Consider the following 24,558-nt stretch of genomic DNA (forward strand, 5'->3'; position numbering starts at 1 on the left):
TGACAGAATTTTTTTCTTTTTAAAATAAAATGTCCTCAATACTTTATCAAACTAGTTGTTCTGTATCTCTGGGTACATTTCTGTGTGGGTTTTAACTTCGTATCATGGCGCTTCCACCAATTAATATGTGATGGCGCAACAACCCTTTCCCCTCTTTCCCTCACAGAACAACAGTTCCACAAATTCCCACAAATTACCCCAGATTATGTTGTGGGGGACTTGTGTGAGGGAAAATGTAATAATTTGGAGTCTCAGGCAGGATTTGATAAACAATAAATAAACAATAAATATTTTATTTAACAGAGGTAGTTTATGAAATCAAATTCAACCACATTGCAAGGAGAAAATCCACTCAGGCTGCCAAGTAATACAGAAGTATTGGGGGGACGGGGACGTGGGGACACTTGGTGGTGCTTGTGTGTGTCCAGTTGCACATTTAAATATTGGGTGCTGGGAATTGTAGCTCTGTGGTGGGTAAACTACAGTTCTCAAGATTCTTTTGTAATAAACGAAAATCTGCCCTTATTCCCTTATGGGGGACACAAGAGCCCTTATAGAGTCCTTTGCAGGTTCTCCATTGGCCGGAGAAAATAACAGAAGCCAACCAGAGAATATTGAGAAGCAAAGCAGCAAGTAAGCCTGGTTTTTATTGAACTGTTGCAACAGGGTGCCCCCTTCACACGCAGGAGAAGGAGGAGGACCCCGAACCAAGGTGTGCCTGCTCTTATATAGACATTTTAAATTGCCAGCCTTGGAGTCCCAGACACATCATACCTACATCACAGCAGGGGTGTAGCCCAAGACACCCTCCCAGATACATCATACCTACATCACAGAAAGGGTGGTCTACAACAGAAATCTGAGTGCATTCTTTACCTCCTGTCTGACAGGTTATCTGTTAATGCTTACTTGATTGGATACCCTGGGGAGCCTGGCCAGTCTTCTGTAATGATGAATACTTAGTTCCTGAGCCTATTCATACACAGACATACCCTTAAGACAGGATTTGTGAAGGAAAAGGCAATGGGGAGGCTTTCCCATTTTCCTTTGACTATGCAGAAAATTCATTTGGACAGTTTGGGAGTCAAAATGGTTTCAGGGCTGTTTTCCTGTGCTCCGCTTCAGACATGTGGTTTATATATTTATGTACGTGTTTGCTTGGTACACTTATAAATATATATATATATATTCATAAGTGAACCAAGCATTATTTATTTCACTTTGAAGGAAAGAAAGTGTTTTAAAGCAAATGTTATTTGAACTCAGCGAATGCCCCTTGCCCACAGGGGCAGGTGGTCTTTGCTTTACTACCTTTCAGACTCTCCCAACAGACGTGCCTTGGCCAGGGGAACCGCTCGCCACTTGAAAAGCCTCTGCTGAGCCCACTGCTGCAGTTCCTATCCTGACCGCCCCCTTGTCCCCCCCCCCCCCGCTTTTGCATCCGCGCAGACTTTGCATTTTGTTTCCTTTTCTAGGCGGACAGAGACTAGCCGCAGACTAGCCTTGCAAACGGAGAGAGCAGCTTTCTGCAAACCTCGTGGGGGGGCGGACTTTCCATCCCTTGCCCTCCCCCCCGCGTGAAGTTGCCTTAAGGGTTAAAGCCAGAGAGTGCAAGCTGCTAGAGAGAAAAAGAGAGAGAAGGGGATGCTGGATACTGACCCCCCCCACTCCGCCCAACCTCTTCCCTTGGGAAAGGGGGCGTGGCTTAAGCGGAACAGCTGGCCCGCCCCCTCTGCCATCGCGCGCCGCCCTTGCCCTGCAAGGAGTCGGGTGAGTGCAAAGCGCCTTGGGGTGCAGCAAGCTCCGGGGTGTGTGTGTGTGTGTGTGCAATGCAGTGCAATGCAATACCCGTGGAATTGAGGGTGGGGTTGGAGAGAGAGCAGGCAGGGAAGCTGCGAGTAAGGTGGGGGGGCGGTTTGCAGCTGATTCATCCTCGTTGCACAGAAGAGACGGGTTTCTCCCTGAAGGCGCGCGCTCTCTCTCTCTCTCTCTCTCTCTCTCTCTCTCTCTCTCTCACACACACACACACACACACACACACTCACTCTCACACACGTGTGTCTGCATGCACACACAGATCACGTGAAGAGCCCTGTAGTTTCATTAGGCCAACGGCCCATCTAATCAAGCTTCATCTTGCCCAATCCCCTTCTACAAGGAAGTAATCTCAGCGCTGTGTCCTTACGGTGGCCAAGCCTGCAAAGAAGAATTGGAGCCCAAGAGCATCTCTCCCCTCCGGCGGCTTCCATAATAATTTAATAATGATGATGATTATATCATTTATATGCCGCCCATCAGCTCTGGGTGGCTCCCAACAGAATATGACTTCTAAAAGTCAGATTTTTATGTCCTTGACATCTGACGGGAGGGCATTCTACAGGGCGGGCCCTCTGCCGAGTTCCCTGTCGTTCAAGTTGATACAGAATAAGTTGAGTTCATATAGAATAATAAGTTGATATCCTAAATTTTCAGCTTCTCTCAAAGAAGCAGGATCAGGAAGTTTTTAATGTTTGATGTCATGGTTTTTTATTTTGCCGGAAGCCACCTGGAGTGGCTGGGGAATAATAATAATAATACCGTATTTTTCGCTCTATAACACGCACCTGACCATAACACGCACACAGTTTTTAGAGGAGGAAAACAAGAAAGAAATATTCTAAACGAAACAGTGGATGTATGATTTTTGTGGTTCATGCTGTGGCCACAGACATGTGATCTGACAGTGAGTTTGGGGTAGCCCAATACAAAAATCCTGAGGATCCATGTGGATCCGTGCTTTGTAACCACGTTTTAAGTGGGGAGGGAAGGAAAAACACTCAAGGGACAAGGAGCACACGTGGGGGGTGTGGAGAAGGATGCTGCGAATAATGCAGGAGAGGCTCCTCTCTGGCTTTGCTCCTTTAAAACAAGCAGGCTCTGCTTCTCTCCCTCCTCCCCGGCAAGAAAACCATGATAGTAACCATTCTGAGACAAATCAAGAAAAATTGCGACCAACACTCCTCCCCAACAAGCGCAGTGAGGTCAAAACACACACACACACACACACACAGAACTGGCCCTAAAGTCGCAGGGCGCTGGGAGAGTGCAGGGGCGCAGGGAGAGTGAATGGAAGCAAGAGAAGGAGAAGGAGCCCTCACACACACACAGACACACAGTGTCAATCCTAAAGTCGGAGGGGCGCGCAAGGGCGCTGGGAGAGTGAACGGGAAGCAAGAGAAGGAGCCCTCACATACACAGAGACACACACAGTGTCAATTCTAAAGTCGGAGGGAGAGCGCAGGGGCGCTGGGAGAGTGAAGGGGAAGCAGGAGGAGGAGCCCTCACACACACACAGCCCCTACAGTGGCTAATCCAAAATTGGACAGCAAAAAACTGCAGGCAGGGACAGAGAGCATGGGGTTGTTTTAAAGCAGCCAACTCCCGCTCTGCTTCTCTCCCTCCTCCCCGGCTCCGCTAGCTGACAGGAGCCGCTTACACCCGCTTTGCTGTTTCAAAGCGAGCCACGGACTGCTCACAACTGCAGCAAATTCCCCCGCCATCTGTAGGCATTCGCTCCATAACACGCACAGACATTTCCCCTTACTTTCTAGGAGAAAAAAACTGCGTGTTATGGAGCGAAATTTACGGTAATTATTATTATTATTATTATTATTATTATTATTATTATTATACCACTTGCTCAGTGCATTTGGAAGCATCCAAATAACTTGAGGTAATATATTCGCTCCTGATTCACCATGTAAAAAGGTACTGGTATGCTTTCGAACTGCTAGGTTGGCAGGAGCTGGGGCCGCCGACCTTCTGGTTGGTTTAGACCACAGCACCACCTGCGTCCCTACGACTCACCGTCTGCAATCCTACCGGCTGAATTTTATCTGAGTCCTGGGATAGCTCAGTTGGTAGAGCACGAGGCTCTCAGGGTTGTGGGCTCCAGCCCCACCAAAATATTCCTGCATTCCAGAGAGTTGGACTTGTTCCCTTCCAACTCTGTGATTCTGTGGTCTATGAACCTCACTTATGAGGCAACCACCACAATTATTTCTTTTCCAAAGCAAAATTTTGTTAGACGTTCTGCAGCCCACCTTTGCGTAATAGGAGTTTGCCCTTGCGAGATTGGAGAGCGAGAGGAAAAGGAATCTCAGAGTGGGCTTTTTTTTGTGGGGGAGGGTGGAACAGACATGACTTTTCTGGTCAGCGGGCAGAAGGAGCTTGGGTTGATCCCTAGCGAGAGATCATCCCCTTGTCTTGGTCCAGATTTAGGTCTCTGCCTCCTAGGAGAAGGAAAGTCCCTACTTCTCCGCTTCCCCCTGGTGTCCTGTTCCCTAAATCTCACCTGCTTTTCCTTGCAGACTGCAGACCCCGGCATTTACCCAGTTTCCTCCTCTGCTTCTTTGAAGGCATCTTCCAGTTTGTGGGGGGCGTATGCTAATTGCCCAGAGGGGGGACATTTGCAAGACCCTAATATCCTCTTCACCCTGCCCCAAAGTCACATGCTCCTACCCTCCAGAAAGAAGGCGGTGGTGGAGGTTCTGTGCTGGAGGCCAAGCTCTTGTGAAGCTCAAGGATGGAGGAGCAAGACTCATCTGTGACCGAGGAGGGAGAAGGTCCCCACATCGTCCAGATTGGGAGCAGTGGGGCCATCTGGGGGGACTTGCCACAGAAGTGCTTCCGGGAGTTGTGCTACCAGGAAGCCGAGGGTCCAAGAGAAATCTGCAGCCAGCTCCGCTCACTGTGCTATCAGTGGCTGAAGCCGGAAAGGAACACAAAAGCCCAAATGCTGGACTTGGTGGTCCTGGAGCAGTTCCTGGCTGTCCTCCCCCCGGAGATGGAGAGCTGGGTCAGGGAGTGTGGAGCGGAGACCAGTTCCCAGGCGGTGGCCCTGGCCGAAGGCTTCCTCCTGAGCCAGGCAGAGGACAGAAAGCAGGAAGACACAAAGGTGAGGCTTGTGGCTGGAAGGAGAAATGATATATAATGAATTGAAAAAGATGTTCAAAATAACTTTTCTTTAAAAAACAGGAAGTTTTTCTTTTGATAATTATAGGTACAGAACTACCTAAATTGTACAGAAATTTATTTATGCATGCAGCTACAGCAGCAAGAATGTTACTTGCCCCAAAATGGAAAGAAGCAGAAGTCGCAGTAAAGGAAGAATGGATACAGAAACTTATGGGAATAACAGAAATGGCTAAACTTTGCCAGAAGAATAAGAAAGCAAGATGACAAACTTTTTTAATGGTTTATTATTTACAGATAAAAACATTAATGTAAACAGATAAAAACATTAGCAGGATAATTGCAATAACCTGCAGTTATTTAAGGGTATATGTTTACAGTAGATAATTAAATGAACGAGTTAAATGAATTTGGATATGCAGATGATATTAAAAAATAAATTTAAGGAACCATGGAAAGAGGGGGAAGGAAGTCATTTTTTGAAAAGTTAAATGGATTGTAAAACTAATGAAATGTATAAATTTGAAAAGTATATTCAAAAAAATATTTATTATTTATAACACCCTTCATTGAAAGATCTCAGGGTGGTTTTCATATACAGTGGTACCTCAGGTTACATATGCTTCAGGTTACATACGCTTCAGGTTACAGACTCCGCTAACCCAGAAATAGTACCTCGGGTTAAGAACTTTGCTTCAGTATGAGAACAGAAATCATGCTTTGGTGGTGTGGCGGCAGCAGAAGGCCCCATTAGCTAAAGTGGTGCTTCAGGTTAAGAATAGTCTCAGGTTAAGAACGGACCTCCGGAATGAATTAAGTACTTAACCCGAGGTACCACTGTAATAATAATAAGTATGAATTGCAATTGATAATAAAGAACAAGTATTTTCTTCTCACCCTGCCTGAATGTCATACTTAACTGTCTTCATATTTGAAAGGCAGCATGTCATTCCTTTTAATAATAATAAAATCCACAGTGGCGCCGCAATAAATCTGCTAGCACATTTGCAAAGCTAAGCAGGGTCCGGCATGGTTTCAAATTGGTTGGGGAACCATTTGTTGAGATTCCTGCATTGCAGGGGAGACTACATGGCCCTCAAGGTCCCTTCCAACGCCACCATTCTGTGAGTACTGGCTGCCCATCTACTACCAAGGCAGGTTCAAGTTCCTGTGTTAATTTACAAAGCCCAAACTTAGGTCCAAGGGAACCTCAGAGATCGCCTTCTGAACCCTTATATCTCAGCTGCATCGCTGACATCTGCAGCAGCATCGCTGGTCGTCCCTCCAGTTGGCGAGGCTCATTTGAAAACAACAAAAACACGAGCCTTTAGTGTCGCCAGATGAGTGCCTGTGGAACTCTCTGCCACTGGAGATTCAGCAGGCTGCTTCCCACTTCAACTCTTAAAACGTTTGCCTGGAAATCCTCTATTCCGCCAGGCCTAGGAAGGCAAGCTAAGAATACGGACTTCTATGCTAGTTAGCTGATTTCAGCATTTTTGTTTGATGTGCAATTCTTGTAACCTGCTCTGATCAACAGTGGCAACGGATACATATTTTCCACAATTTTTCATTGCCCTTTTCAGCTGCAGGGCTTGCTAGCCAAAGGGGCCACAGATTTCCCAGGGGCCAAGGAGCATCCGCCGGAGGCTGCGCAGAGGCTGCTCTTCAAGTGGATCAAGCAGGAGGGGGACGGAGGGCCCTCCTCCCTGGGTAAGGACCCCCATGGAGGACCCCCCCTTGGTTGTTCCTGACTCACATGAACTGGTATGAATGCTCCCCTTGATTTTCGTAGGAGTGAGATGGTTCTGTTGAACGTTCAAAGCTGCATCCTACTGAGTTCTCCCTGGTCAGAACTGTCTACTCTGACTGGCAGCAGCTCTTGGTGGTTTTAGGGAACTTTGCCGCAGCCAGGGATCAGACCTTGGGCCTCCCACATGCAAACAGATGCTCTCCTACTGAGCCTTCCCAAATAGATAAGACGCCGTCTTATCCCGACTTGGTCCATCTAGTTCAGTAGTGTGCGCACTGACTGGCAGCATCTCTCCCAGGTTCCAGGCAGGGTCGCTTGCTGTGAGAACAGGACGCCATCCTTAGGCTCTAACGTTGTAACGTCTTCCTCGTAGAAAGCGCAACCGTCCTCAGAGATGGGGAGATGGCACTGGGGTTTCCTCCTCTGACGCCTTCTCTTTGCAGCCGTCTGGAAGTGGCTCCTGTGTTACCAGGACAGGTAGGTATGGGGCGGGATTTGGGGGGGGGAGGGGGCGAGGACACCCTCTCACCCTAGTCTCCTCACACCCCTCTGGGCCTGGTGGAAATAGCATTGTCTTTCTTCGGAAGCACAGATCCTGCAGGAGAAAATTCAGCTGGCCTCCACCTTTGCTATCTGCTTGTAGGCAATTGCATTTTCTTCTGAATTTCTTCCTTTCTCTCTTTTTAAATCAGGGTCCGGCACCCCTTGAGAAGATGTCTGTTCATTTCATGGAGGAGAAGAGGACTCTTCCAGAACCAGGCCAGGCGTCTCTGCACAGGGGATCTGCGGAGGAGAACACTGGGGATCTCGTCTTTCTGGGTGAGGCTCCTTCTTTGCCTTGTTCACTGATCCAGTTCATTCACTGACCAACTTTCAAGCCCCCATTTATGTTCCGATATGTTTGCTGTTCGTAGATGTCGATAGCGGGGCGGGAGTTACTTCTGCAGAAGCCGCGTTGATTCATCAGCAAGACTGGTCCTTCTGCAAGCACAATATAACACTATTTGCCCCAGATCCTCAAAATCTCACTCCGGCTCCAGCATTTTGTGAGATGGTCCCTGCTGTTTTCAGTCTTAGGAATGGACTTTGAGGAATGGAGAAAAAATAATTTCTATCAGGCACATTGAAGGACAAGTCTTGCAGATGAATCAGCATGGCTTCTGCAAAAGGAAGCCCTGCTTCAATAATGTCTTCGACTCCCATGAATGACAAATGCATAGGAACATAAGAAGAGACCTGAAATCGGATCAGGCCAGTGGCCCATGTAGTCCAACATCGTGTTCTCACAGTGACCAACCAGGTGGCTCTGGGAAACCCTCAAACAGGATTTCAGGTTGGGAGTGTCTCCCTGCCCTTCCATGGATATGTCCTTGGGTATTGATCCTGGGACCTGCTGCATGCCAAGCAGGTGCCCTGATCACTGAGCTATGAGCCTGGAAAAGAGGAGACCATAGCAGAATTGTAGAGTTGGAGGTGGCCGCAAGGGTCATCTAGTCCAACCCCCTGCAAGGCAGGACTCGTTCACCCAGCGTGGGACTCAAACAGAGATTGAGGGGTTTCGTGCTCTACCAGTTGAGCCACCTGTATGATTCAGTATGCATGATTTGAATCTGTATGATTCAAGTATCTTCAAGGCCTGTCACACGGAAGATGGAGAAAGCTTGTTTCTTCTTCTTCTGTTATTAATTCGATTTATACACCGCTGATATTCCTGCATTCCAACATCTGACTCACTATTGGAGCTCTCACACAGCCGCCTGTCACTCTGGCCCTGTCTTTCGTCTCCCCTTTGTTCAGAGCTCAGATTACAGCTGCTCTCTGCCTTCCGTTGTTAACTCTTCTCTCTCTATGCCTGCTTCTTCTTCTTCTCCTGTCAGCACCTGAGCTTTTGCTGACAACCGCCCTATACCCGGAGGTCTCAGGGCGGTTCACAAACAAGACCACAACATATAAAAACAAACCGAAAACAATAACCCAATAACCCGCCCCCCCCAAGCCACATTCTAAAAGGGTGTTGGATGTGAAAGAGATCAGCCAAAGGCCTGGTTAAAAAGGAATGTTTTTGCCTGGTGCCTAAAGGTGTTAATGAAGGCGCCAAGTGAACTTCCCTGAGGAGAGCATTTCACAGACAGGGAGCCACCGCAGAGAAGGCCCTATTCTCATCTTGCCACCCTCCAGACCTCTTGAGGAGGAGGCACATGAAGAAGAGCTTCAGAAGATGATCTCAGGGTCCGGGTACGTTCATATGGGAAGAGGTGGTCCTTGAGTTATTGCAATCCTGAGCCGTTTTAAGGATTTATAGGTCAAAACCAGCACTTTGAATTGGGCCAGGAAACTAATCGGTAGCCAGTACAGTCAGACCAGGATCGGTGTAATATGCTCAAACCGTCTTGCTCGTAGAACTCCACAATTCTATTACCTTCTCCCTTTATTTGGAAGGGTTTGCCTCCCCATTAAATATTTTCTGCTCTGTTGATCTAAACAGTGTTGAGCATCAGCTCTCTTTCCTGATTGAATTTCTGGTTTTGGTTCCCTCAGGTCACGGGCAAGAGGGTCGCCAAGAGGGCGAAGGGCAGAGAAGGACAGCTGAGGAGACGCAGAAGTGGGGGGCCAAAGCCTTTGTGTTCGAAGGGGGCGAGGCGGATGAGATTTCGATCGTGGAGGAACGTCCTGCAGCGAAGCGCCGGTACGTCCACGGCAGAGAGAAGCCCGTGAAATGCTCCGAGTGCGGGAAGAGCTTCAACCACCAGGTCCACCTCCTTAAACACCAGAGGACCCACATGGTGGAGGAAACCTACCGGTGTGCCGAGTGCGGGAAGCAGTTCAGCCACAGCTCCTACCTCAGCTCCCACCAGAAGATCCACATGGGGGAGAAACCCTACAAGTGCCTGCAGTGTGGGAAGACCTTCAGCCACGGCAGGAGCCTCAACTCACATCAGATAATCCACACGGGCCAGAAGCCCTACAAGTGCTCGGTGTGCCCCAAGAGCTTCAGCCACAGCAGGAGCCTCAAAGTGCACCTGAGGATCCACACTGGGGAGAAGCCCTTCGGCTGCTCTGAGTGCGGGAGGAGCTTCAGCCAGTGCTCCAACCTTATCAAACATCAGAGAATCCACACGGGAGAGAAGCCGTACAAGTGCTCCCAGTGCGGGGTGTGCTTCAATCAGAGCATCCAGCTGAAGAGGCACCAGATCGTCCACACAGGTCAGGATCCCGTCTATCAGAGCATCCAGCTTAAACGGCACCAGATCATCAACACGGGGTAGGATCCTGTGAGTCCTGAGCCCAACCCCTTGCTTCGTTTTGGGAGAAAAGCACATGGCTCCCTCTAATTGATGTTGTTGAACCTGCCAGAGAACTACAGATGAACTAATTAAATAAACAGAAGTTTAGAGTTGGAAAGGACCCCAGAAATCATAATAAATAAATAAATAAATAAATAAATAAATAAATAAATAAATAAATAAATTTTATACCCCGCCCTCCCTAGCCAGAGCTGGGCTCATTGCGGCTAACACCAATAAAATCACAGTAAAAACATAATTGGGGAAGGAAAGGGAAAAAAACCAATTTAAAATACAGGTTAAAATGCAATTTAAAATGCAGCCTCATTTTAAAAGTAGCCGATAGATCAAGACCATAAGGGGAGGGAAACATAAGGGTCAAACTGAGCCCAAACCAAAGGCCAGGCGGAACAGTCTTACAGGCCCTGCGGAAAGATTTCAAGTCTCGCAGGGCCCTAGTCTCTTGTGACAGAGCGTTCCACCACGTTGGAGCCAGTACTGAAAAGGCCCTGGTCCTAGATGAGACCAATCTAACCACCTTGTGACCTGGGACCTCCAAAATGTTGGCATTTGTGGACCTTAAGGTCCTCCGCGAGGCATACCAGGAGAGGCGGTCCCGTCCAACCCCTTGCTAAGGAATTTGCTACAGATGGTCACCAAGCCATTGTCCAAGAGAGGAGAGTCCACCACCTTCCGAGGGGGCCCGTTCCAGTGTCCAAACAGCTTCTTTGACCAACCCTAGACAACACTTCTTAGAAACTGCAGCTGTTCCCACATTAACTAAATTGCTGAATTAAAGGAATAAATACCAGAGTTTCCATGAAAGGACCAACTGCGGTGATGCTCAGAACGTGTGTGTCCCATGGTGGAGCTGAGTGTGGGCAACGAAAATTTCTATTGGAGCCGGCATCTTGGATTTAATAAAAGGACCATAGAATCATAGAGCTGGAAGGGACACCCAGGGCTATCTAGTCCACCCCCTGCAATGCAGGGATTTCGAGTAAAGAACCTGTGACAGGTGGGCCTTCCAACCTATGTTCAGAAACCTCCAGCAAAGGAGAGTCCGCCACCTCCATAATAATAATAATAATAATAACAGGTCGCCCATAATGAATAGACTTCCAGTGAGTTCGAATCCTGCTACATCTAGGAGAGGTGTTGATGCCTGGTGAAGGTGGGTTTTGCAGGACAGCGGGGATCCATATTAGGACGCGATACTATATACAGTGCCTGGCTTGAAAGTCTCTATCAAGAGCATTTCTTTTTAGCTAAAACAAAAAAACAAAATGGCACCTCTCTGCGTTGTCAGTTTTGTGCAATAATGCTGAATTAAACCATGTGATACCGTCTGCTTCTGCAGCCAAATCTTTCTCAAAAACCGCTCCTCATCCCATCTTGGGCCTCTGACTGCATGCAGAGACAGGAAGCGGAAGCGAGCTGAGTGATTCATCTAGTATGGTCTACACTGGCTGGGGAGGCTTCCAGGTACAGTGGGGCAGGGGATGGGCCAATTAATGACTGCATCTAATTAATGGTGCAAACGGTTGCAGGGGTAGGGGTCTGAATTATGAATTCTTTTCTAATTCATTTATCGTCAGGCATTCCAAAGTGACTCACAATGCAACAATGTTGCATGTGTAAAATCCATTGAAACGTTTGCATATGTAAAAGATAAAGAAGAGTTTGGATTTGATATCCTGCTTTATCACTACCCGAAGGAGTCTCAAAGCGGCTAACATTCTCCTTTCCCTTCCTCCCCCACAACAAACACCCTGTGAGGTGAGTGGGGCTGAGACACTTCAAAGAAGTGTGACTAGCCCAAGGTCACCCAGCAGCTGCATGCGGAGGAGTGGAGATGCGAACCCGGTTCCCCAGATTACGTGACTACCGCTCTTAACCACTACACCACACTGACCCCTGGACAGTTAAGTCCAGACAAAGGTGACTATGGGGTTGCTTTCAGGCCGAGGGAGTCGGCGTTTGTCCACAGACAGCTATCCGGGTCATGTGGCAGAAGCCAGAGCACACGGAAACGCCGTGTACCTTCTCGCCACAGCAGTACCTGTTTATCTACTTGCACTGGTGTGCTTTAGAACTGCTAGGTTGGCAGGAGCTGGGCCTTTGGGGGTGAAGTTCAGCACCTGCTGTCGCTTCATCATGTCATGGGCAAATGCTCAATGCCAGCAGAGGGAGTAGCAGCTCCATATAAATTCTGCTTTCGACCTCCTATACTGCCTGCTCTTTCTACAGATTTCTGAAAGATGGGCCAATTACCTGGGCACAGAGATCCCTCTCTCCACAGGGAAATGACTCTCCTGAAACCACTGGCAATGCCCACATTTCCCTGTGCCACCTTCCCTCCCCTCCCCATGTTGGTTGTTCCCCTCAGAACCTCCTTTATTCCAGCTGCCACCAGGGCTTTGATCCACTTTGCTGTTAATGTAGCCTGAATGAGAAGGAAAGGTAAAACAATGAATTTATAACGGAGATGGACTAGACCTTTGGAGTCCCTTTCAACTCCACATTTCTAGGATTCCAGAGCCAATCCTGCTTCCTAAACACCACTGTTGTGCTCCATGCGACGCCGCAACGGCACTTTTCACCCTGGCGTTGTGGGGCTGGCCCTCACTTAGAGTGCGACCACCTCATAGTATACCAGTTACACAATTTTCTACACATTACCCCAGATTATCTAGTGGGGGACTTGTGTGAGGGAAAACTTAATGATTTGGAGTCTCAGTTAGCATTTGCTCAAACAAACAACAAAGGAAGTTTATGACACAAAGTGGGTAAAACAGGTTACTTCAGGTTATGATGTTATTTCAGGTAACCGTTCACCTAATAATATTTATACTAAATCTACGGTAACTGATGTTATGGACTTCTAATCAAGCACAGCTTCTTATAAACTTCAGTTTATGTTTGGTTACTTCACTTCAGGTAGATGTCACAGGTTTTTAGACTGAATGGTAAACGCTCAGCTTATTTCCAGTTATTTCACTTCAGTTCTTTCTCAGTTGTTGCCACTTAGTACTTTGGTTCTTTTCTTTTTTTTAAGCACAACTATCCAGCTTTATTGAATTAAAATACAAATATATATATACATACATAGAAGTAAGAAAAAGGGTGAGGGTGAACAAAGGAAAAGAAAAGAAAGTTTGCATTGTTATACAACCAGATATTAAATTTTGAATAAAAAGACTTCCAATTCTTCTCATTGTATTAATGTTGTTATTTACACTTTAACGCACCATCATCTATTATCTTGTCTTCATACACTACAGTAGGTAAACATTTACACATTGCACAGGAATCAATTTAGTTCTGCTAGATTTTTATTTGAACAATAAGTTTTTATATAATGTTTGAATATACTTCATTCTTTATATACTTTCTGATTTGAAAGCCCTCTTACTCTCCCCGTCATCTTAGCCAACTGGAGGTATTCTATCATTAGCGCCTACCATTCTGTTTTAGTGGGTGCTGTTTCATTTTTTCAATTCCTTGCCACTAATATTCTGGCTGCCATTGTCCCATGCATGAACAGTGGCACATTCCATAAAACTAAATTGGTTCCCCCTGTGACAGTGTATAGGTGTTAATTGAGAACTGTTATAATTGAAACACTTTCCACACTTCTTCCATTTAAGCAATCACTTCTCTGAGATTTTTGATGTCTTGTAAGTTTTCCAACTTCAATGAAGCTCTTCCCACACTCCATACATTTATATGGTTTCTCCCGTGTGAGTTCGTTGATGTCTAGTAAGGCTTGCACTCTGACTGAAGCTCTTTCCACACTCCAAACATCTAAATGGTTTCTCCCCTGTGTGAGTTCGTTTATGTATTGTAAGGTTTCTACCTTCACTGAAACCCTTCCCACAATCCTTACATTTAAAGGGTTTCTCCCCTGTATGAGTTCGTTGATGTAGAGTAAGGTCTGAACACTGTCTGAAGCACTTTCCACAAAACATACACTTATATGGTTTCTCACCTGTGTGAGTTCTTTGATGTCTAGTAAGTGTTCCACTGTGACTGAAACTCTGTCCACACTCTATACATTTAAAGGGTTTCTCCCCCTGTGTGACTTCGTAGATGTATGGTCAGTTTTGAAGCTTCACTGAAACTCTTTCCACACTCCAGACATTTAAATGGTTTCTCTCCTGTGTGAGTTCGTTGATGTCTTCTAAGAGCTCCATTCTTAATGAAACCTTTCCCACAAATACATTTAAATGGTTTCTCCCCCGTGTGACTTCGTTGGTGTAGAGTGAGTTCCCCACTACAAATGAAGCTCTTTCCACACTCCAAACATTTATATGGTTTCTCCCCTGTGTGAGTTCGTTGATGTATTGTAAGTTTTCTACCTTCACTGAAACCCTTCCCACAATCCTTACAGTTAAATGGTTTCTCCCCAGTGTGACTTTGATTGTGCACAATGAGTTGCCAACTACGCATGAAGCTCTTTCCACACTCTAAACATTTATATGGTTTCTCCCCTGTGTGAGTTCTTCGATGTATAGTAAGGTGTGAACACTGCCTGAAACACTTCCCACACTCAATACATTTAAATGGTTTCTCACCCGTGTGAGTTCGTTGATGTAAGGTAAGACATCCATTTTCACTGAAGCTCTTTCCACACTCTAAACATTTATATGGTTTCTCCCCTGTGTGAGTTCTTCGATGTATCGTAAGGTATGAACACTGTCTGAAGCACTTCCCACACTCCATACATTTAAATGGTTTCTCACCCGTGTGAGTTCGTTGATGTAAGGTAAGACTTCCATTTTCACTGAAGCTCTTCCCACACTCCATACATCTAAATGGTTTCTCCCCGGTGTGAATTCGTTGATGTACAGTAAGATTTCCCCTATCCCTGAAGCTCTTTCCACACTCCATACATCCAAATGGTTTCTCCCCTGTGTGAATTCGTTGTTTCGTTAGAGCTCCACTCTCAATGAAACCCTTCCCACATTCCATACATTTAAATGGTTTCTCCCCTGTGTGAATTCGTTGATTTTTTTTAGAACTCCACTCTCAATGAAACCTTTCCCACATTCCATACATTTAAATGGTTTCTCCCCTGTGTGAATTTGTTGATGTTTTGTAAGAGCTCCACTTAAAATGAAACCCTTTCCACACTCCAAACATTTAAATGGTTTCTCACCCGTGTGAGTTCGTTGATGTACAGTAAAACCTCCATTTTCACTAAAGCTTCTTCCGCACTCTATACATTTATATGGTTTTCCCCCTGTGTGAATACATTGATGTATAGTAAGGCGTGAACACTGACTGAAGCTCTTTCCACACTCCATGCATCTAGAGGATTTCTCCCCTATGTTAGTTTGTAGATGTGTGCTAATGTGTTCACTCACACTGAAGTAATTTACAGTATTCTGATTGCCTTCTCCGTCACCTGGTTTAAAGTGGGGGATAATAAAATATTGTTAGGTATTCAAGAAGAGAACAAGGGAACTTTAAAAGGAAAGGAAAGGAAATAATCTCAAGAACCCTTGGTATCCAGTTCTACCTTCAACTCCCCCATGTAACACTGAGCACCAAGAGAAACCTTCTCTGCTGACGTGAGGCATCTATGGCCATCCAGACGTGGTTGGACTCTAAGTACCATCAACCCAAGCAAAGATGGCCAATGACCAGGGATGATGGGAGTTGTAGTGTAGCAAACATATGTAGGGACACCCTTTCTCCATCTTCCCCTTCCTGTGAAAATGCTACTCCTCTGTATTCAGCTTTCTCCTTCCTCCCTTGATGTGTATGATAATAATAATAATAATAATAATAATAATAATAATAATAATAATAATAATAAATTATTTATACTCCACCCATCTGGCTGGGTTTAGCCAGCCACTCTGGGTGGCTTCAAACCAATAGAAAACATAGCATTAAACATTAAAAACTTCCCTAAACAGGGCTGCCTTCAGATTACTTCTAAAAGTCAGATAGTTGTTTATTTCTTTGACATCTGATGGGAGGGTGTTCAACCGGGCGGGCGCCACTACTGAGAAGGCCCTCTGCCTGGTTCCCTGTAACCTCACATTTTGCAGTGATTGAGCACTCGCAGGCCAGTGTTTCCCAATTTTCTGTGCTTATACTGCATTTTTAAGATTTGCCTTGAGGGCGTCTTTAAACCTCTTTTGTTGTCCACTGGTATATCAATTTCCATTCTTAAATTGGGAATAGAGTGGTTTTTTTGGAAGACAATAATCAGGCATCTGAACAACATGAGCAGTCCAACAAAGTTGATGTTGAAGATTGTACTTTATAGCAACACTGTACTTTTGACATCTGAAGGCAGCCCTGTTTAGGAAAGTTTTTAATGTTTGGTCCTGCCCCGTGAAGTTTTCTAAATTTTAGATGAAAATTAGTGAGTTTTAAAGTTTTTTAAAAGTATTTTAGAGTCATATGATCAACATTAGAACCCCGAAAACTCGACTCTCTATAACTCCACACTCCGGGAAACTTGACAAGCCTGAAACACTTTTTGGCTTTGAAAAAAGAAACAAAACATAAACACGCACGGTATTTTTGTAAAAAGCTAATTTAATTTACAGTAACAATTATGCTTATAGACTATTACAGAGCAGTGAATATATAGCTCTGAAAAGACTGAAATGATATTTAAATAAATCCTAAACTATCATTAAAAGAATAAAACATAAAATATTGCTGTCGCACAGTAATAGCACTTTGATTAATAAGTGAAATAGCTAATTTAAGCTTACTTTGAATAAGGCTGAGGGTTCATTAAATAAAAATAATATCTCAAAGTTAATGCTTTAATACAGTTAATAAAGTTAATACAGTATGCCTAATACTGTATGTAAATACTGTAATACTGTATGTAAATAACGGGCTTTAATTGGGTCTTACCCAATTACTTAAGTACTTACCCAATTACTTAAATATTTTCAAATATTTAAGTATTTGAAAATAACTAATACAGTACTATAGTAATATAGAAATACAGTACTAAACTAGTACTAATATTTCGAAACTGAAAATTTAACATTCTGTATGTATTTAATTCTCCATTTTATAAAGATTTTTAATATCTGACAGTGAGTTTGGAGTAGCCCAATGCAAAAATCCTGAGGATCCATGTGGATCTGTGCTTTGTAACCACGTTTTTGCACCACTGTGACCCTAGGCAACAGTGGGTGCGTGATTTTTTTGGTGCAAGATGTAGCCATGGGCATGCTATGTGATCTGATGGTGAATTTGGGGTGACCCAATGCAAAAATCCTGAGGATCCATGTGGATCCGTGCTTTGTAACCACGTTTTTGCACCACTGTGACCCTAGGCAACAGTGGGTGCGTGATTTTTTTGGTGCAGGCTGTAGCCATGGACATGCTATGTTATCTGATGGTGAATTTGGGGTGACCCAGTGCAAAGATCCTGTGGATCCATGCTTTGTAACCACGTTTTTGCACCATTGCAGCCCCAGGCAACAGTGGGTGCATGATTTTTTTGGTACAGACTGTAGCCATGGACATGTAATGTGATCTGATGGTGAATTTGGGGTGACCCAATGCAAAAATCCTGAGGATCCATGTGGATCCGTGCTTTGTCACCACGTTTTAAATGGGGAGGGAAGGAAAAACACAGAAGGGACAAGAAGCACAAGAGGGGTGTGCGGAGAAGCAGCTGGCTAAGAATGCAGGCGAGGAGTTTAACGGGGTGGGGGGGAGGAAAGGAAGGCAAAAGTCCCCCCCCCCAAGCCAGCCCTCTCTCTCTCTCTCTCTCTCTCTCTCTCTCTCTCTCTCTCTCTCTCTCCCACCTGGAGCCTGCACGCAGTGTGACTAGGAAAGAATTAGAAGGAAGGACTCGATCCTTTCCTTAACCCTCTGCTTGCCAGGAGGGCAGGGGATTCCCTGCTCTTTGTTGAGTTTGAGCAAACGCAGCAACAGAAGCGGGTGGGCAGTAAGACCCTGAGGCAGAATGCAGGAAAGCAGCAGCTTCTGACTTCCCTCCGCCCGACTGCCCGATCTTATTTTTGCCTGATTTTTGTCTATTTTTGCCCCTGCGCTCCGGCAAGTCAGCTCCAGGGACCACATATTCGCTCAATAACACGCACAGAGCGAAATTTACGGTAATAATTTTCTTAAATTATTGGGGGGGCAGAGCCCCCCCAAACGAATTTTTGAGGGGGCTCGGGCCCCCTCAGGCCCCATGGAGTCGGCGCCTATGCATGCACAGGGTGGGGCTGCAAATCCCTTTGTAGTTAAGTTGCTGGGGGGGGAGACACCCTTTTGTGGTTCGTCTCAAGTGTCTTCGCCCCCCTCCCCCCACCATGGGAGCCTGGCTTGATCTCTGCGCTTCGAAAAGGATCTTGCAATGCAAACCCTCCTGGGGGAGGGCGAGGACCCCACTTTGCAACAGGATTGCCTGCATTCAGCCCTCCCCCGGATTCCCACAGAGAAAGGGCGGGCCCTCTCCCTGCTTTCTTTGCGCGCACCCCGCAATCCTCCCGCCTCCTTTCCCAGCTGCCCCGTTTGTAGATTCAGGGGGAGGGAAAGCAAATCCTTCTCCCACCCCCCTCCCAAAATAACCCCCCAAATATGCGGCACCTCTTTCTCCTCTTCTCCAAGTCCGCTTCTCTTCCAGGAATGAGGATGGAGACCCCTCCTCTCAAAATAGCCTCCCCCCCATAAAACCCCCCTTCCTGCCTCTCTAGGAAGCGGAGCTCATTGACCCAGAGGGAGGGGGAGGGGCAGGAGATTCGCCTCCCCCCCCCTGCAAACATGAATTTCCTTCCTAGCCAGCAAGCTCCATATCAGGGGTAGGAAAACTTTTTCAGCAGGGGGCTGGTCCACTGTCCCTCAGACCTTGTGGGGCGCTGGACTTTATTTTTTTTGGGGGGGGGAAATGAACAAATTCTTATGCCCCACAAATAACCAAGAGATGCATTTTAAATAAGACCACGCATTCTACTCATGTAAAAACACGCTGATTCCCGGACCGTCCATGGGCCGGATTGAGAAGGCGATTGGGCCGAATCCAGCCCCAGGGCCTTAGTTTGCCTACCCATGCTCTATATTCCCATTTATATAGTGAGAAATTCATGGGTTCGATTTCCTGCAGAGGCAGCGAAAGACAACTTTAATAGCAAGTGAGCAACAGGACCCTTGACCGCAGGACCAAAGCCAAACCCCCAAAGATGACCAAGATGGGGCATTTCTCTCCGGGAGGGGGGGGGTCACCCCCTAGCTGCCGGGATATTGCTCATGGTCATTCAATGAAAGCCCGGGGTGCATTTTGAGGGGTGGTTGCTGTGATATGCAGAAGGACCAGAGGAGAGCTAACTTTGACGCTGGAGAACACGACAAAGGCAGAACAAAACAAAATGCACATCTCAATTACAGTGGTACCTCGGGTTACATACGCTTCAGGTTACATACGCTTCAGGTTACATACGCTTCAGGTTACAGACTCTGCTAACCCAGAAATAGTACCTTGAGTTAAGAACTTTGCTTCAGGATGAGAACAGAAATTGCAAGGCGGTGGCAGCAGGAGGCCCCATTAGCTAAAGTGGTACCTCAGTTTAAGAACAGTTTCAGGTTAAGAACAGACCTCTAGAACGAATTAAGTTCTTAACCCGAAGTACCACTGTATTATGGGACCTTCCTGCCAAGTGCAAAGCATAGACCCTCACTGAGAGAACATTTCTCCTGTTAACGGAGGAATCTGAGGGCTCCCTTGGACAAAAAACAAAGACCCCAACCAGGACAATTTGAAGCAAAACGGCAGCCTGTAGACTTGGCCTTTATTGGAAACTGTCGCGACAGGACGCCCACCCACAACAAGATGAAGCAAGATGGAAGACCAGAACAAAACAAGACCCCAACTTTTATTAGTTACTAATCCCCCAAACTACACCCCTAAAACTACATCACAACTACATCATTGATACATCACAAAAAGGGAGGAGTTGTGGTGGTAACCTGAGTGTCCTGTCACCTGGCTGGTTCCCCCTTTCCCCTTCCCTATGAGTACTTTCCAGGTGACAAAGGGGAGTTTGCAGTTTCCTGCCCCCAGAGGGAAGAGCTGACCATTGTCCTTTGTTCCAGTCCCTGCTGAATCCACTCCTATATGCAAGTTCTTTGTGACCTTGATGGTCTTCTGTCTAGGACCACCAGGGTTGGCATAGCAACTGGGCAGGGCTCCTGTGGATGTGCTGGTATGCTCAAGGGATTATGGCTGCTCTGTATCAAACCTTCCCCGTTTTGTAGTCCTTCCTTCATGGAGTAAAATAAAAGTGGAACGGTGCAGATCCGATTTATGGTTGATTTTCTATGAATTTATAACAGAAGTGTAGCATATTTCGTGTGTGTGTCGAGTTTGTACAAACTGAATCATTGGGGGGGGGGGTTTCCTGCGACACTCCCAAAGTTCCAGAATACCATAAGTAGTTTAGTAAAAGAATGCAAGATGTACTACTACTAGCAACAGACCCAAGGCATCTCCACACCCCTTAACTGGTTTGGGACACTTCTCTTTTTCTACAATAATCTCTCCCCTCCTGGCTGGAATGAGACCTAAGTAGACTGTCTCTTTCCAGCTTCTACTTCTCCTGATTCAGCCTCCCAGTTAATTCCTGGCCTATTGCTCTCACAGGACACCACACACTGTCCTTCACCCTAAGCTCAGAGATGTCTTTCTCTAGCTTGTGATATATTCCTCAGAGTCGATGTTTCTACCCAAAACCAACTCTCTCTCCTCTCATTACCTACCCCCAACCTATCTCCCAACCTGAAACCTATCTCTCCAAAACCTCTCCTTTTCAACTCCCTCTCCTGGATCCCCGGCCAATCAGAAGCAGTCATTCGTTAACCATTTGTTGGCTGGGAAAAAGAAAACACTTGGTGAGCCCACCTGCCCAGCAAAACAAACTTTCCGTCACACTCCACTTTCCACAACTCTCCATTCCCAACTCTCTCTGCCAAAGACCAAATATCAACAGACTCTCAGCACATGTTCACTCACAATGAGCATTCCAGAATCACATTCTGCACATCCCTAACGGTGCATTATAGCTTTCATCATACTATTATGAGACATTTTGTTTGCTTTAATACATGTATGTACAACTTTCCATACAAACACCAGAACATCAAATATACTCCATGCATTTACAATTTATTGTTCCCTATATGAGTTTGTCGATATGAGGTACAAAGTGAACTCTGTGGGGAAAACGTGGCACACTCCATAAAACTAAATGGGTTCTCTCCCGTGACCGTCAGCAGGCGTTATTTAAGAACTCCATTGTAATTGAAACTCGTTTCACACGCCTTTCATTTAAGCAATTGCTTCTCTGTGAGATTTTTGATGTTTTCTAAGAGATCCACTCTGACTGAAACCCTTCCCACACTCCATACATTTATATGGTTTCTCCCCTGTGTGAGTTCGTTGGTGTCTACTAAGGTGTGAACTCTGAATGAAGCTCTTTCCACACTCCATACATCTAAATGGTTTCTCCCCTGTATGAATTCGTTGATGTATTGTAAGTTTTATACAATCACTGAAACCCTTCCCACAATCCTTACAATTAAATGGTTTCTCCCCGGTGTGACTTTGATGGTGCACATTGAGTTCCCAACTATACATGAAGCACTTTCCACACTCCATACATTTATATGGTTTCTCACCTGTGTGAATTCATTGATGTCTACTAAGGTGTGAACACTGAATGAAGCTCTTTCCGCACTCCATACATCTAAATGGTTTCTCCCCTGTGTGAATTCGTTGATGTCTAGCAAGAGATCCATTCTCAGTGAAGCTCATTCCGCAATCCAGACATTTAAATGGTTTTTCCCCTTTGTGAATTCCTTGATGTCTAGTAAAGTTTCCATTTGTACTGAAGCTCTTTCCGCACTCCAGACATTTAAAAGGTTTCTCCCCTTTGTGAATACGTTGGTGTACAGTAAGGTGTGGACCATGACTGAAGCTCTTCCCACAATCCATACATCTAAATGGTTTCTCCCCAGTGTGAATTCGTTGATGTAAGGTAAGGTTTCTATTTTCACTGAAGCTCTTCCCACATTCCATACATTTATATGGTTTCTCCCCTGTGTGAATACGTTGATGTATATTAAGGTATGAACACTGACTGAAGCTCTTCCCACACTCCATACATTTAAATGGTTTCTCCCCAGTGTGAATTCGTTGATGTCTAGTAAATTTTCCACCTTCACTGAAGCTCTTCCCACACTCCATACATTTATATGGTTTCTCCCCTGTGTGAGTTCGTTGATGTCTAGTAAGGCTTGCACTCTGACTGAAGCTCTTTCCACACTCCAAACATCTAAATGGTTTCTCCCCTGTGTGAGTTCGTTGATGTATTGTAAGTTTTCTACCTTCACTGAAACCCTTCCCACAATCCTTGCATCTAAATGGTTTCTCCCCAGTATGAATTCGTTGATGCACAGTAAGTATTTCCCTATCCCTAAAGCTCTTTCCACACTCCATACATTTAAAAGGTTTCTCCCGTGTGTGAGTTCGTAGATGTACAGTAAGGTGTGAACACTGCCTGAAGCTCTTTCCACACTTTATACATCTATATGGTTTTTCCCCTGTGTGAGTCCGTTGATGAATTCTAAGGCTGCTACTATAAGCAAAACTTTTCCCACACTCCATACATTTAAATGGTTTATCCCCTGTGTGAATTCGTTGATGTCTAGTAAAGTTTCCATTTTTACTGAAGCTCTTTCCACTCTCCATGCATTTAAAGTGTTTCTCCCCTGTGTTAGTTTGTAGATGTGTGCTAAGGTGATCACTCATGCTGAAGTACTTTACAGATGGCCCCTCAAAATTCTGATTGCCTTCTTCATCACCTGGTTTAAAGTGGGGGATAAAGAAATATTGTTGGGTATTCAAGGAAGAGAACCAGAGAACTTAACACACAGCAAGACCAATCAGCACCTTCTCTTAACTTAACACCTCCAGCATCCTTCCCTCTTCTATGTACTAAGGTTTTCATAAAGGAAAGGAAATCTGAAAATAATTTCAGGAACCCTTAGTATCCGGTTCTACCTTCAACTCGCATGTAACACTGAGCACCAAGAGAACCTTCTGTGCTGAGATGAGGCATCTATGGCCCTCCAGATTTGGTTGGACTCTAAGTACCCTCAACCCAAGCAAAGATGGCCAATGACCGGGGATGATGGGAGTTGTAGTACAGCAACTTCTGGAGGGACACACTTTTTCCATCTTCCTCCTCCTGTGAAAATGCTATGCCTCTGTATTCAGTTTTCTCCTTCCTCCATGATCTGTAATATCTCACTGATACATTCCAACCAACTGTACACATCGCCTAAACCTGCACCAGGATGCTGGCAAAGATTGGCCCTTGTTCTGATGCAAAAGGGCTCTTTTTATATTTGTACACACTGAAAGGAGACATACAAAAGTACAGCCTCACAGCAAAGTGGAAGTATGTACCTCTGAATTGGTCCAGTACAATATCCCTGTATTTTTCTGTTCCAAGCGAGGAGATGAGCTCAGACTTGAGTATCAGAGTCTCTGCTATGTGGAATAAGAAAATCAGAAGAGCTGTTTATGTCATATGTGACTGTAAAAATATTTAAAAATATTAACCTTGTGAAACAAAGACAGCAAAGTATCTGGTGGCCCATTAAAAGTTGATAAATGACACTGACCAGCAAACTTCATGCCACCATTATTACCCTGTGAGCCTCTTTGTAGATTTTGGGGGAAATTCATACCACAATATCAGCTTACTGACAAAAGTACAGAGTTGCTATAAACTACAATCTTCAACGTCAACTTCATTGGGCTGGTCATGTTGTTCGGATGCCTGATTATTGCCTTCAAAAGAAACCACTCTATTCCCAATTTAAGAATGGAAAGAGAAATAACGGAGGACAACAAAACAGGTTTCAAGACGCTCTCAAGGAAAATTTTAAAAAATGCAGTATAATCTCATAAAATTGGGAAACATTGGCCTGCGAGCGCTCTCATTGGAGAATAAAGGTAAAGGGACCCCTGACCATTAGGTCCAGTCGTGGCCGACTCTGGGGCTGCGGCGCTCATCTCGCTTTATTGGCTGAGGGAGCCGGTGTACAGCTTCCGGGTCATGTGACCAGCATGACTAAGCCGCTTCTGGTGAACCAGAGCAGCACATGGAAACGCTGTTTACCTTCCTGCCGGAACGGTACCTATTTATCTACTTGCACTTTGACGTCCTTTCAAACTGCTAGGTTGGCAGGAGCAGGGACCGAGCAATGGGAGCTCACCCCGTTGAGGGGATTCGAACCACCGACCGTCTGATCGGCAAGTGCTAGGCTCTGTGGTTTAACCCACAGCACCACCCGCCCTTTACCAAAGGTTTAATGGACTTTGAAGAAACACAAACTCAGGCCAAAAGGGAGAACCAAGCTAAGAGGAAAGCATGTTTGGCAAACTCTCACAGTGATTAATATCTGACTGGAAACCTATGTCCCCACTGCGGAACGATGTGCGGATCCAGAATTGGACTCACTTATGGACACACCATTAAGATCATGTTCATGGAAGAAAATCTTACTTGGCTA

General features: G+C 45.6%; 3 protein-coding genes across 10 annotated transcripts in view; 1 reads left to right on the forward strand and 2 right to left on the reverse strand.

Annotated features, from left to right (window-relative positions):
• Positions 1 to 24,558, reverse strand: part of LOC309364552 (uncharacterized protein) — a 419,096-nt gene that overhangs the window by 389,412 nt on the left and 5,126 nt on the right. The window lies entirely within an intron of this gene.
• On the forward strand, positions 1,670 to 13,200 carry LOC309364837 (zinc finger protein 500-like). 4 transcript variants are annotated; one of them, XM_081902787.1, is made up of 6 exons: positions 1,670 to 1,765; positions 4,357 to 4,936; positions 6,537 to 6,663; positions 7,077 to 7,180; positions 7,396 to 7,522; positions 9,242 to 13,200. In XM_081902787.1, exons 2-6 carry the CDS (start codon positions 4,565 to 4,567, stop codon positions 9,967 to 9,969), a joined length of 1,458 nt encoding a protein of 485 aa, XP_081758913.1. In that variant the 5' UTR covers positions 1,670 to 1,765; positions 4,357 to 4,564; the 3' UTR covers positions 9,970 to 13,200. The 4 variants fall into 4 exon arrangements, with proteins under 4 accessions (XP_081758913.1, XP_081758915.1, XP_081758912.1 ...); XM_081902789.1 differs by having other exon boundaries at positions 1,672 to 1,770; positions 9,254 to 13,200; XM_081902786.1 differs by having other exon boundaries at positions 1,679 to 1,770.
• The window catches only part of LOC309364831 (uncharacterized protein), a 20,136-nt gene continuing 16,626 nt past the window's right edge, over positions 21,049 to 24,558 (reverse strand). For 3 of the 5 annotated variants that reach the window (XM_081902768.1, XM_081902766.1, XM_081902772.1), the window contains one exon: positions 21,049 to 22,839. In XM_081902768.1, coding sequence (XP_081758894.1) covers positions 21,665 to 22,839 — 1,175 coding nt within the window. In that variant the 3' untranslated portion in view covers positions 21,049 to 21,664. Of the gene's footprint in view, positions 22,840 to 23,446; positions 23,531 to 24,558 lie in introns of all 5 variants that reach the window. The other 2 variants (XM_081902769.1, XM_081902767.1) reach the window with 2 other exon arrangements.

The sequence above is a fragment of the Podarcis melisellensis genome (assembly GCF_964234715.1).
Source record: "Podarcis melisellensis genome assembly, chromosome: 2".
Lineage (NCBI taxonomy): Eukaryota > Metazoa > Chordata > Lepidosauria > Squamata > Lacertidae > Podarcis > Podarcis melisellensis.